Source organism: Heptranchias perlo, chromosome 5, assembly GCF_035084215.1.
Source record: "Heptranchias perlo isolate sHepPer1 chromosome 5, sHepPer1.hap1, whole genome shotgun sequence".
NCBI lineage: Eukaryota > Metazoa > Chordata > Chondrichthyes > Hexanchiformes > Hexanchidae > Heptranchias > Heptranchias perlo.
Genome location: NC_090329.1, coordinates 43,311,641 through 43,325,535, shown reverse-complemented (window position 1 = coordinate 43,325,535; position 13,895 = coordinate 43,311,641). Strand labels below are relative to the sequence as shown.

Here is a 13,895-nt window from a genome sequence, read left to right as displayed (position 1 = left end):
ATTGTTTACTAACCAAAATAAACTCCAAAATACTTGCAGTTTTTTAACTTATTTTTGGAAAACTGAAATATATGGATATGTACAAATCCATGTTCCTGACAAGGCATTATAATTTTGAAAGTGCAAAGAAGATACTATAACATACAAAAAGGTGAAGTGCACAGAAACTTGTCTGCACTTATTGATTGTAAAATTAGTGGTGTGGTTTTGTAATTTTTGGACATCCAGTGCATCCTTTTTCTTTTCATAGGCTGACGCTGGAACAGAAGGAGCTTTGTCGTTACAGATTGAAACTGCTAACCTACTTAAATCGCCTAGCAACATATGAGGTATGAAAATCATTTAATAATTTTTCATATAAAGAGTATAAAAGTTTATCTTAATATTGTAAACCCTCTCTATTATTTCAGAATACAAAAAGCTTCTGATTTTTTTTATATATACCTGGCTTCTGCAAGGGAGTTGTAACAAATGCATATTGTTTCAGAGTTCACTGTGGCTCATCATTGTGATGGGTTGACTTCATTACTTCAGAAGTACTAGTGGTTCAAAATTCTAATATGTGTTAAATTAATCTAAAAGCGCACACCCCTTGGTGCTGTATGTCTCAAATCTAATACATAGCTACAATGACTTGTACTTATATTTATAGGAAATCCTTGGAGGGCCTCATGCTGCAGAGCAAAGATATGATTCAGAATTCTTCAAAAAATTTAGAAGTCAGAACATTGTATTATCAGCAAGAACATATGCGAGGGTAAGATGTACTTTCTGAAAACACAATCATCAGTCATGATAACATTTATTCTGTTCAAGGAAATTAATTTGGTCTGCCTTATATCTAAGGTGGTAAAGAGTTTACTTGTACAAGTTTAACCTGAAGTACATACATGTTTGTGCATTCCTTTTTTTTTAATAGTCCTGAAAAAACATCAGCAGCAAAAGCAGGTAATGCAAATGATGGATTGCCAGATCTCGAGGCCTTTTCATTTAATTACCGTCAGGTAGAGCAATGCAGTGGATATATAACTGGATGAGTAATCTAGAGGCCTGGACTAATAATCCACAGAATGTGAGTCCAAATCCCACCATGGCAGTTTGAAAATTTGTATTCAGTTTTTAAAAAATCTGGAAGTAAAAAGCTGGCATCAGTAAAAGTGACCATGAAGCTGTTAGATTATCATAAAAATCCAATTGGTTCATTAATGTCCTTTGAGGAAGAAAACCTGCCGTCCTTACCCAGTCTGGCCTAAATGTGACTCCAACCAATATGGTTGGCTCTTAACTGCTCTCTGAAGTGGCCTCACAAACCACTCGGTTGTATCAAACTGCTCTGAAGAATAACAAGATGGATTACTCTGCTGCAACCTAGGCGTTGAACCCAGGACGTGACAAAGGCACAGTCAACTCTGCAAAGTCCTCCTTGCTCACATCTAGGGACTAGTGCCAAATTTGTGAGAGCTTTCCTGCAAGCAACACCCTGACATAGTTATACTCACAGAATCATACCTATCAACCAACATCCCAGACTCCTCTGTCACCATCCCTACATACGGGCTGTCCCTCACCAGTAGGACAAACCCACCAGAGGTAGTGGCACAGTGGTATGCAATTGGGGGGAGTGGTCCAGGGCGTTCTCAACATTGACTCCATACCCCATAACATCTTAAAGCTGCAGGTTAAATATGGACAAGTGTACCTACTGCCCGTTCTCAGCTGATGTATCAGTACTCTTCTGTGTTTCACAGCACTTGAAGGAAGCACTGAGGGTAGCAGGGGCACAGAAAGTACTCTGAGTGGGGGGACTTCAATGTCCATCACCAAGATCAGAAATACCAACACTGATCGAGCTGGCCGTGTCCTGAAAGGCATAGATGCCAGACTGGGCTTGCAGCAGGTGATGAGAGAACCAACACGCGGGACTAACCTACTTGATCTCTTCCTTGTCCTCACCAATCTACCTGTGACAGATGTGTCTGTGACAGTGTTGGTAGGAATGACCATCGCACAGTCCTTGTGGAGACCAATTTCCAACTTCACACTGAGGATACCCTCCATTGTGTTGTATGGCACAACCACCATGCTAAGTGCAATAGATTTGGAACCGATCTAGCATCCATGAGACGTTGTGGGCCATCAGCAGCAGCAGAATTGTATATCACCATAATCTGTAACCTCATGGTTCGTCATATCCCTCACTGCTCCATCATCAACCGACAAGCCAAATGACCAACCCTGGTTCAATGAGGAGTGTAGAAGAGCACATTTTCAACATATGTTGGGGCAGATGGGTCTATAGGGACGCGACACAGGGGAGGGACCTGATTGGTAAGTAGGTTCAGGTGAGTATTTCTACTATTCTACAGTAACTAAAGTAAAAAGAAAGGTAAGGTCTGCAGCTGTTATAGCAAGTAGTGTTTTTTAGTGAATCAAGGTCCCTAGTGTAGTTAACATTCTCCAGATTAAGAGTAATTTAAAGGAGTAAACTCCTTGAAGGGAGTAACTAACGAGCTTAATCTAAGGCAAGTCATGGCAGCAGAGCTCGCACCCGTGATATGCTCTTCCTGCACCACGTGGGAAGTCATGGACACTACCAGTGTCTCTGGCGACTACGTGTGCAGGATGTGTGTCCAACTGCAGCTACTGATTAACCGCATTTTGGAGCTGGAGCTGCGGGTGGATTCACTGTGGAGTATCTGCGATGCTGAGATGATCGTGGATAGCACGTTCAGTGAGGTGGTCACACTGCAGGTAAAGATTACGCAGGCAGAAAGGAAATGGGTGACTGCCAGGCAGAGTAAAAGGACTAGGCAGATAGAGCAGGAGTCCCCTGGGGCCATCTCCCTCTCAAACAGATGTACTGCTTTGGATACAGTTGGGGGAGATGGCTTATCAGGGGAAAGCAGCAAGAGCCAAGTTCGTGGCACCACGGGTGGCTCTGCTGCACAGGAGGGGAGGAATAAGAGTGGCAGGGCTATAGTGATAGGGGATGCAATTGTAAGGGGAACAGATAGGCGTTTCTGTGGCCGCAAACGTGACTCCAGGATGGTATGTTGCCTCCCTGGTGCTAGGGTCAAGGATGCAGGGCATTCTGGAGGGGGAGGGTGAACAGCCAGTAGTCGTGGTCCATATCGGTACCAACGACATATGTAAAAAAAGGGATGAGGTCCTGCAAGGTGAATTTAAGGAGTTAGGAGATAAATTAAAAAGCAGGACCTCAAAGGTAGTGATTTTAGGATTAAGTGCCAGGCAATGACCATCTCCAACAAGAGAGAGTCTAACCACCTCCCCTTGACGTTCAACGGCATTACCATCGCCGAATCCCCCACCATCAACATCCTGGGGGTCACAATTGACCAGAAACTTAACTGGACCAGCCATATGAATACTGTGGCTACAAGAGCAGGTCAGAGGCTGGGTATTCTGTGGCGAGTGACTCACCTCCTGACTCCCCAAAGCATTTCCACCATCTATAAGGCACAAGTCAGGAGTGTGATGGAATACTCTCCAATGCCGGGATGAGTGCAGCTCCAACAACACTCAAGAAGCTCGACACCATCCAAGACAAAGCAGCCCGCTTGATTGGCACCCCATCCGCCACCCTAAACATTCACTCCCTTCACCACCGACGTATAGAATCATAGAATCATAGAAGTTTACAACATGGAAACAGGCCCTTCGGCCCAACATGTCCATGTCGTCCAGTTTATACCACTAAGCTAGTCCCAGTTGCCTGCATTTGGCCCATATCCCTCTATACCCATCTTACCCATGTAACTGTCCAAATGCTTTTTAAAAGACAAAATTGTACCCGCCTCTACTACTGCCTCTGGCAGCTCGTTCCAGACACTCACCACCTCTGGACCCTTTTGTATCTCTCCCCTCTCACCTTAAATCTATGCCCCCTCGTTATAGACTCCCCTACCTTTGGGAAAAGATTTTGACTATCTACCTTATCTATGCCCCTCATTATTTTATAGACTTCTATAAGATCACCCCTAAACCTCCTACTCTCCAGGGAAAAAAGTCTCAGTCTATCCAACCTCTCCCTATAAGTCAAACCATCAAGTCGCGGTAGCATCCCAGTAAATCTTTTCTGCACTCTTTCTAGTTTAATAATATCCTTTCTATAATAGGGTGACCAGAACTGTACACAGTATTCCAAGTGTGGCCTTACTAATGTCTTGTACAACTTCAACAAGACATCCCAGCTGCTGTATTCAATGTTCTGACCAATGAAACCAAGCATGCTGAATGCTTTCTTCACCACCCTATCCACCTGTGACTCCACTTTCAAGGAGCTATGAACCTGTACTCCGAGATCTCTTTGTTCTATAACTCTCCCCAACGCCCTACCATTAACGGAGTAGGTCCTGGCCCAATTCGATCTACCAAAATGCATCACCTCACATTTATCTAAATTAAACTCCATCTGCCATTCATCAGCCCACTGGCCCAATTTATCAAGATCCCGTTGCAATCCTAGATAACCTTCTTCACTGTCCACAATGCCACCAATCTTGGTGTCATCTGCAAACTTACTAACCATGCCTCCTAAATTCTCATCCAAATCATTAATATAAATAACAAATAACAGTGGACCCAGCACCGATCCCTGAGGCACACCGCTGGTCACAGGCCTCCAGTTTGAAAAACAACCCTCTACAACCACCCTCTATCTTCTGTCGTCAATCCAATTTTGTATCCAATTGGCTACCTCACCTTGGATCCCGTGAGATTTAACCTTATGTAACAACCTACCATGCAGTACCTTGTCAAAGGCTTTGCTAAAGTCCATGTAGACCACGTCTACTGCACAGCCCTCATCTATCTTCTTGGTTACTCCTTCAAAAAACTCAATCAAATTCGTGAGACATGATTTTCCTCTCATAAAACCATGCTGACTGTTCCTAATCAGTCCCTGCCTCTCCAAATGCCTATAGATCCTGTCTCTCAGAATACCCTCGAACAACTTACCCACTACAGATGTCAGGCTGTCGATGATTCAAATATCTCTGCTAGGGGACCCGCAATTTCCTCCCTAACCTCCCATAACGTCCTGGGATACATTTCATCAGGTCCCGGAGATTTATCTACCTTGATGCGCGTTAAGACTTCCAGCACCTCCCTCTCTGTAATATGTGCACTCCTCAAGACATCACTATTTATTTCCCCAAGTTCCCTAACATCCATGCCTTTCTCAACCGTAAATACCGATGTGAAATATTCATTTAGGATCTCACCCATCTCTTGTGGTTCTGCACATAGATGACCTTGTTGATCCTTAAGAGGCCCTACTCTCTCCCTAGTTACTCTTTTGCCCTTTATGTATTTGTAGAAGCTCTTTGGATTCTCCTTTGCCTTATCTGCCAAAGCAATCTCATGTCCCCTTTTTGCCCTCCTGATTTCTCTCTTAACTCTACTCCGGCAATCTCTATACTCTTCAAGGGATCCACTTGATCCCAGCTGCCTATGCATGTCATATGCCTCCTTCTTCTTTTTGACTAGGGCCTCAATCTCCCGAGTCATCCATGGTTCCCTACTTCTACCAGCCTTGCCCTTCACTTTATAAGGAATGTGCTTACCCTGAACCCTGGTTAACACACTTTTGAAAGCCTCCCACTTACCAGACGTCCCTTTGCCTGCCAACAGACTCTCCCAATCAACTTCTGAAAGTTCCTGTCTAATACCATCAAAATTGGCCTTTCCCCAATTTAGAATTTTAACTTTTGGGCCAGACCTATCATTCTCCATAGCTATCTTAAAACTAATGGAATTATGATCACTGGTCCCAAAGTGATTCCTCACTAACACTTCTGTCACCTGCCCTTCCTTATTTCCCAAGAGGAGGTCAAGTTTTGCCCCCTCTCTAGTCGGGCCATCCACATACTGAATGAGAAATTCCTCCAGAATACACTCAACATATTTCTCCCCATCCAAGCCCCTAATGCTATGGCTGTCCCAGTCAATGTTGGGAAAGTTAAAGTCCCCTACTATTACCACCCTATTTTTCTTGCAGCTGTCTGTAATCTCCTTACATATTTGCTCCTCAATTTCCTGTTGACTATTTGGGGGTCTGTAGTACAATCCTATCAAAGTGATCTCTCCCTTCTTATTTTTCAGTTCTACCCATATAGACTCAGTGGGCAAACCCTCGGATATATCCCCTCTCACTACTGCCGTGATGTTCTCCCTAATCAAGAACGCAACTCCCCCTCCTCTCTTACCTCCTGCTCTATCTTTCCTATAGCATCTGTACCCTGGAACATTGAGCTGCCAGTCCTGCCCCTCCCTTAACCATGTTTCAGTAATAGCTATAACATCCCAGTCCCATGTACCCATCCATGCCCTGAGTTGATCTGCCTTGCCCATCAGACTTCTTGCATTGAAATAAATGCAGTTTAATCTAGACTTCCCTTGGTCTTTGCCCTGCTTTCTCAGACCATCTGTCCGGTCATGTTTTGTACACGTACTGTGGCTGCAGTGTGTACCATGCACAGGATGTACTGCAGCAACTCGCCAAGGCTTCTTCGACAGCACCTCCCAAATCCGCAACCTCTACCACCTAGAAGGACAAGAGCAGCAGGCACATGAGAATAACACCACCTGCACGTTCCCCTCCAAGTCATACACCATCCCGACTTGGAAATATATTGCCGTTCCTTCATTGTCGCTGGGTCAAAATCCTGGAACTCCCTTCCTATAACAGCACTGTGGGAGAACCTTCACCAGATGGACTGCAGCGGTTCAAGAAGGCGGCTCACCACCACCTTCTCGAACAATTAGGGCTGGGCAATAAATGCTGACCTTGCCAGCGACGCCCACATCCCATGAACGAATAAAAAAAAACTAACTGTGCCACGTGCCAGTGAGTATAGGAACAGGAGAATAGACCAGATGAATGCGTGGCTACAGGGATGGTGTAGGACAGAGAGATTTTGATTCCTGGGACATTGGAACCGGTTCTGGGGAAGGTGGGACCCGTGCAAGCGGGACTGGTTACACCCGAGCAGGACCGGGACCAATGTCCTCGCGGGGGTGTTTGCTATTGCTGTTGTGGAAGGTTTAAACTAGAATGGCAGAGGGCTGGGTACCTTAGCAGGGAGACCGAGAAGGGGGAAACAAGGATAGAAACAAAAGACAGAAAGGAAAGAAGCAATAGTAGTAGGCAAAGAATACAAGGGCGAAAAACAAATAGGGCCATAGTGCAAAATAAAACGAAGATGACTAGCAATCTTAAAAAGACAAGTCCAAAGGCTTGTGTCTTAATGTGCAGAGCATTCGCAATAAGGTAGATGAATTAACAGCGCAGATAGATATTAATGGTTATGATATAGTTGCGATTATGGAGACATGGCTGCAGGGTGACCAAGGATGGGAACTGAACATTCAGGGGTTTTCAATATTTAGGAAGGACAGGCAAAAAGGGAAAGGAGGTGGGGTAGCGTTGTTAGTAAAGGAGGAAATCAATGCAATAGTGAGGAAGGATATTGGCTCAGAAAATCACAATGTGGAATCTGTATGGGTGGAGCTAAGAAACACCAAGGGGCAGAAAACGTTGGTGGGGGTTGTCTATAGGCCCCCAAACAGCAGTGGAGATGTAGGGGAGGGCATTAAACAGGAAATTAGAGACGCATGCAAGACGGGTACAACTATAATCATGGATGACTTTAATATACATATAGATTGGTCAAACCAAATTAGCAATAATATTGTGGGGGAGGAATTCCTGGAGTGTGTACGTGATGGTTTTCTAGACCAATACATTGAGGAACCAACTAGAGAACAGGCGATCCTAGACTGGGTATTGTGCAATGAGAAAGGATTAATTAACAAACTTGTTGGGCGGGGTCCCTTAGGGAAGAGCGACCATAACATGATAACATAACATAAACTCATTAAGATGGAGAGTGAAGTAGTTGAATCCGAAACTAGGGTCCTGAATCTAAATAAAGGAAATTACGAAAGTATGAGGTGCGAATTGGCTAGGATAGATTGGGGAACTTTACTAAAAGGGATGACGGTGGATAGGCAATGGCTAATATTTAAAGAACGTGTGCAGGAATTACAACAATTATTCATCCTGTCCCACGCAAAAATGAAACAGGAAAGATGGCTCAACCGTGGCTTACAAAAGAAATTAAGGATAGTATTAGATTCAAAGAGGAGACGTATAAAATTGCCAGAAAAAGCGGCAAGCCTGAGAATTGGGAGCAGTTTAGAATTCAGCAAAGGAGAACAAAGAGATTGATTAAGAGGGGAAAAATAGAGTATGAGAGTAAACTAGCAGGGAACATAAAAACTGACTGTAAAAGCTTCTATAAATATGTCAAGAGAAAAAGATTAGTGAAGACAAATGTCGGTCCTTTACAGTCAGAAATGGGGGAAATTATAATGGGGAACAAAGAAATGGCAGAACAATTAAACACATACTTTGGTTCTGTCTTCACAAAGGAGGACACAAATAACCTGCCAGAAATGTTAGGGAACCAAGGGTCCAGTGAGAGGGAGGAACTGAAGGAAACCAGTATTAGTATAAAAATAGTGCAAGGGAAATTAATGGGGCTAAAGGCTGACAAATCCCCAGGGCCTGATAATCTACATCCCAGAGTACTAAAGGAAGCGGCTCTGGAAATAGTGGATGCATCGGTGATCATCTTCCAAAATTCTATAGACTCTGGAACAGTTCCTACAGATTGGAGGGTGGCAAATGTAACCCCACTATTTAAAAAAGGAGGGAGAGAAAAAACAGGGAATTACAGACCAGTTAGCCTAACGTCAGTAGTGGGGAAAATGATAGAGTCTATTATAAAAGACGTGATAACAGAACACTTGGAAGGCATTAATGGGATTGGACAAAATCAGCATGGGTTTATCAAAGGGAAATCATGCTTAACAAATCTACTGGAGTTTTTTGAGGATGTAACTAGTAGAATAGATAGGAGAGAACCAGTGGATGTGGTGTATTTGGATTTTCAGAAGGCTTTTGATAAGGTCCCACACAAGGGGTTAGTGTGCAAAATTAAAGCACATGGGATTGAGGGGAATATACTGGCACGGATTGAGAATTGGTTGATGGACAGGATACAGATAGTAGGAATAAACGGGTCTTTTTCCGGGTGGCAGGCAGTGACTAGTGGGGTACCGCAGGGATCAGTGCTTGGGCCCCAGCTATTCACAATATATATCAATGATTTGAATGAGGGAATTAAATGTAACATTTCCAAGTTTGCAGACGACACAAAGTTGGGGTGGAATGTGAGCTGTGAGGAGGATGCAAAGAGGCTCCAGTGTGATTTAGACAAGTTGGGTGAGTGGGCAAGAACATGGCAGATGCAGTATAATGTGGATAAATATGAGGTTATCCACTTTGGTTCTAAAAACAGAAAGGCAGATTATTATCTGAATGGTGATAGATTGGAAAAGCGGAGGTACAACGAGGCCTGGGTGTCCTTGTACACCAGTCGCTGAAAGCGAGCATTCAGGTGCAGCAAGCAGTTAGGAAGGCGAATGGTATGTTGGCGTTCATTGCAAGAGGATTTGAGTACAGGAACAGGGATGTCTTACTGCAGTTATACAGGGCCTTGGTGAGACCACATCTGGAGTATTGTGTGCAGTTTTGGTCTCCTTATCTGAGGATGGATGTCCTTGTCATGGAGGGAGTGCAACGAAGGTTTACCAGACTGATTCCTGGGATTTGCAGGACTGACGTATGAGGAGAGATTGGGTTGACTAAACCTATATTCACTAGAGTTTAGAAGAATGAGAGGTGATCTCATTGAAACATATAAAATTCTAACAGGACTAGACAGACTAGATGCAGGGAGGATGTTCCCGATGGCTGGGGAGTCCAGAACCAGGGGTCACAGTCTCAGGATACGGGGTATGCCATTTAGAACCGAGATGAGAAGAAATTTCTTCACTCGGGTGGTGAACCTGTGGAATTCTCTACCACAGAAAGCCGTGGAGGCCAAGTCATTAGATGTATTCAAGAAGGAGATAGATATATTTCTTAATGCTAATGGGATCGAGGGTTATGGGGAAAGAGCGGGAACAGGGTACTGAGTTAGATGATCAGCCATGATCATTTTGAATGGCGGAGCAGGCCCGAAGGGCTGAATGGCCTACTCTTGCTCCTATTTTCTATGTTTCTATGTGAAATTAAGAATTGGTTGGAAATGGCTGTGTCAGCAATAGAGGTGGAGAGGCCTCACCTAATGGCGATGTCAAAAGGGTAGCCATGAATATGAGAGGGTGAGTTATATGCAGAGTTGTGCGGAGAAATCAAAGTGGAGGCATCAGGGCAATTTAGGTGAATGTTGAAATCACGAAGGAGGAGTCATTGCTGAGTACAAAGACTGAGCGAGGGAGAAATAGAAAAGAGTTCAGTTAGAACGTCATCAGGCGACGTTGGATGATGAGAACACTGAAGGAGAAGTGAGTGGAGTGGTAAAAGGCGAGAAGCTGAAATGTGGAGAAGGAGCTGAAGCAGTAAGGGGACAGTTCAAGGTGAGACTGGACATGAAAGTAGGGTTGCCAACTCTGGTTGGAAGCATTCCTGGAGGTTTGATCACGTGACATCTACAAATGTTATTGCATTTACCTTATAAAGGTTGGGTCCCCTGTAGTTGAGAATTTTTCTTATGATTTTGCACCAGCAGCTGTTCAACAAGTTTGAAGAACCAGCAGGCCACCCATGAGAAGGCTGAGAGGGGAGACCGGGGGCGGTGCGGGGCAAGAGGGGAGACCGGGGGCGGTGCGGGGCAAGAGGGGAGACCGGGGGCGGTGCGGGGCAAGAGGGGAGACCGGGGGCGGTGCGGGGCAAGAGGGGAGACCGGGGGCGGTGCGGGGCAAGAGGGGAGACCGGGGGCGGTGCGAGGCAAGAGGGGAGACCGGGGGCGATGCGGGGCAAGAGGAGAGACCGGGGGCGATGCGGGGCAAGAGGGGAGACCAGGGGGCGGTGCGAGGCAAGAGGGGAGACCAGAGGCGTGGCGGGGCAAGAGGAGAGACCGGGGGTGGGGGAGCGATTTGCAGAGGCGAAGACACAGATGGGAGGAACTTTGATTCCACTAGTAACAAAAGGTAACTCACTGAAATTGCTCTGATAACTAATAGTGGTAACACTCAGATTCCCCTCATAACCAACAGTAATACAATAACTCATAGTCTATTTGTAATAGGTGTAATGCCCCGATCTCCTACCTGTAACTAGTAGTAATTCTATAACCCACTGATATTCGGCCTGAAACCATAGCCAGAATCCCCCTGTACTGCACAAGGTGTGGTCAGATTCCCCAGTTGATGCCAATTTTAACAGCCCAATCTCTCTCCCTATCTCCTTTGGACTCTGGTTCGGATTCCAGTTCTGTGTGAAGGTGATAACTCTGAACTGAGTTCAGTCAGAGCTGATCTGTACTTGGACTTCACATGTCAAAACCGAGTGACACAGACCAACCTGAACCAAATCAAGAGATCGCACGAAGGGCAGTGGGCACAGCGTTTGGGGCATTTCACACAGGGCACGTCGTCCTAAACTCAGCGTCAACATTTCTAAACCACTCCCTTAGCTCGCACTCAATAAAGGAGGGTTTTCATAGAATTATAGAAATTACAGCACAGGAGGAGGCCATCGGCCCCCGGTGCTGGTGCTCTCTCCTGTAACCCCATTTCTGCAACCCCCCCCAGCTCTTTTTATATTCTACCTTTTCAAATATTTATTCCGTTTCCTTTGAAATGAAGTTTTAGTCACTGTCTCAATAGCCATGTCTGGTGAAGTATCCCACTGTCTAATAGCCCTCAGTTCAAGAACCTTCCTCCTCCCTTCCCCCTTTCTTTCAGTGAGAATCCTTAGATTGTACTCTTGTTCCCCAATTGCTCACCAGTGGAAACAATCTTCCACTATTTACCCACAGTATGGTCCCCAGGTTTCACTTACCCATTTACTGGCTGCTCCTCTCTTGGCGCCGCTCTCACTTACCACGTTGCTGCTGCTGCTCCTGGTTCTTTGGGAAATGCTGGGCCCCGCGCCCACCCCGTTTCCCAGTCTCTATCTCTCTTCCCGAGACCCCATTCCCCCAGCGCCCCCCCCCCCCCTCCTGTTTCGGATAACGCCCGGTTTCAGATACCCCCAACTCCCCCGGATTGCTGAGACTCCCCCAGATGCTGACATTCCCTACTCTCCAGCCCCCTCCCGACTGCATATCACATGGTCGAAGCTCTCTGCGGGTGACTTCACCAAGCCTGAGGCTTCTCCAGCAGCAGCATGTCACGGAACGGGAGGGCGCACTGCGGCGCTAAATTTAAATCGGTGACCTCCCAGGCTACTGGAGGCAGCGCTTGGGAGGAATCCGCAATACTGGGCAACTCCCAGTCATTGGGGAGGGTTGGGAACCCTAGATGAAAGCCATGGTGATTCGGGCAGAGAACGTTTAGTCAGACAGAGCAGCCTCAGTGAGGGGAAAGAACATTTAGGTCAGTTCCAGGGTGAGATCGTTTTTGGGAAGGGCCACATTTGCAAAGGCTTTGAATTTTGCAGAGCCATCCTTAGTACACCAGTTGTGAGAGACCCACCTTGGCTGCTGGTGGGAGTGACGGGTGGGGCAGAATGTTGAAAAGGTTAGAGAACTGGTGGGCAATAATGGTAACCTCTGATTTCTAAGCTGCTTTGCAGAAAAAATAACAGGATCTAAAATCCTTTTGTTTGAAGCAAAAAGCAATCTTTCTCATACTTAGCATTAATTCAATTTTATCATCTCAGCTACACAGTAAAATGTAGATACTTTCTCTTGACTGTAGCACAGTTCGCAGAAATTGTTTACATTTTTCAGTTACCAGTTGATACAACGCTTGAGGTTATTTTCTGAAATACTTGAAAAGTCAATTTGCGAGGATTTCATTACGTTTCGTTAAGAGTTCTGAAAAATAGACTTAGGGTATTGATTAAGCAGAATAAATGGGTGATTCTCTTTCATTTGCATCACATCCTAGACTCTGGCTGAAATAAAATATGGAAATTTGTAACTCATTCTTACTGATTTCGGCCTATAGCAATGACTATGGCATTGAAATTTGATGACAAATGCTAATTATCTTTCCAGTGCAGCTGGTACAGGATAAGTGGGCAAACAACCTCATTGGAAACTTGTCTACTATGGAGGTTACATTTAAATCAATTTACATCTGGAACTAGATATTTTGACGTGTTTATTTTTCCTGGAATAGTAGATTAGTTTTAGGTAAATTATAGAAAAAAAAATGTATATTGATATTGGCCTGGGACAAAATCTTAACCATGTAACCATGTGGTAAGGAATCCATATTTTCAAATATTGTGAACCTTGCAGTAAAGTTACTTCTGTGTCATTATAATCATGTCTGCTGTATTTTATAACAGCTTTGTTCTATTCCTTTTTTTTCTGAAACTGTAAATAAAAGAACAGCTAATTAAGCAAAAGTATTACATTTTCCTTCTGGCAATAATGTAAATGTCCACCAGGTTGCAGAAGTTAATTTTCATGGAAATGCATCTCAGAACTCAATTGTCCTGCTTTCAAAAGTCCACATGTTTTCTAGGATGGACCATCTTTTGTAAACAATTTGGTCAAATCCGTTCTGATGAAATGGGTTTTCTACCACTGGGTAATTCCCTAAATATATGTCTAGATTCTCTGAATAGAAATTGAAATACAAATACAGGGAGGGCTTTGGCTGGTGTCAGGAACTGTGGAGCTGTGGGAGTTATCGTGCTATTATAATAAAAGGTGGTTTTGCTTCCAAAGTTCCTAACCTGCAAGGTAGAAACATAAACTCCTCCTTTTTGCCCTCCTTCATAGGTGTAAAGCAACTTTCACTCCTCTTTGTTTTGTAGACAAATGCAAACTAGCTAAAGTGCAGGA

General features: G+C 44.7%; 1 protein-coding gene across 2 annotated transcripts in view; it reads left to right on the top strand.

Annotated features, from left to right (window-relative positions):
- Window positions 1–13,895, top strand: part of nbas (NBAS subunit of NRZ tethering complex) — a 293,872-nt gene that overhangs the window by 54,768 nt on the left and 225,209 nt on the right. For both annotated transcript variants that reach the window (XM_067984290.1, XM_067984291.1), the window contains exons 19-20: window positions 251–329; window positions 653–757. In XM_067984290.1, coding sequence (XP_067840391.1) covers window positions 251–329; window positions 653–757 — 184 coding nt within the window. The remainder of the gene's footprint in view (window positions 1–250; window positions 330–652; window positions 758–13,895) is intronic.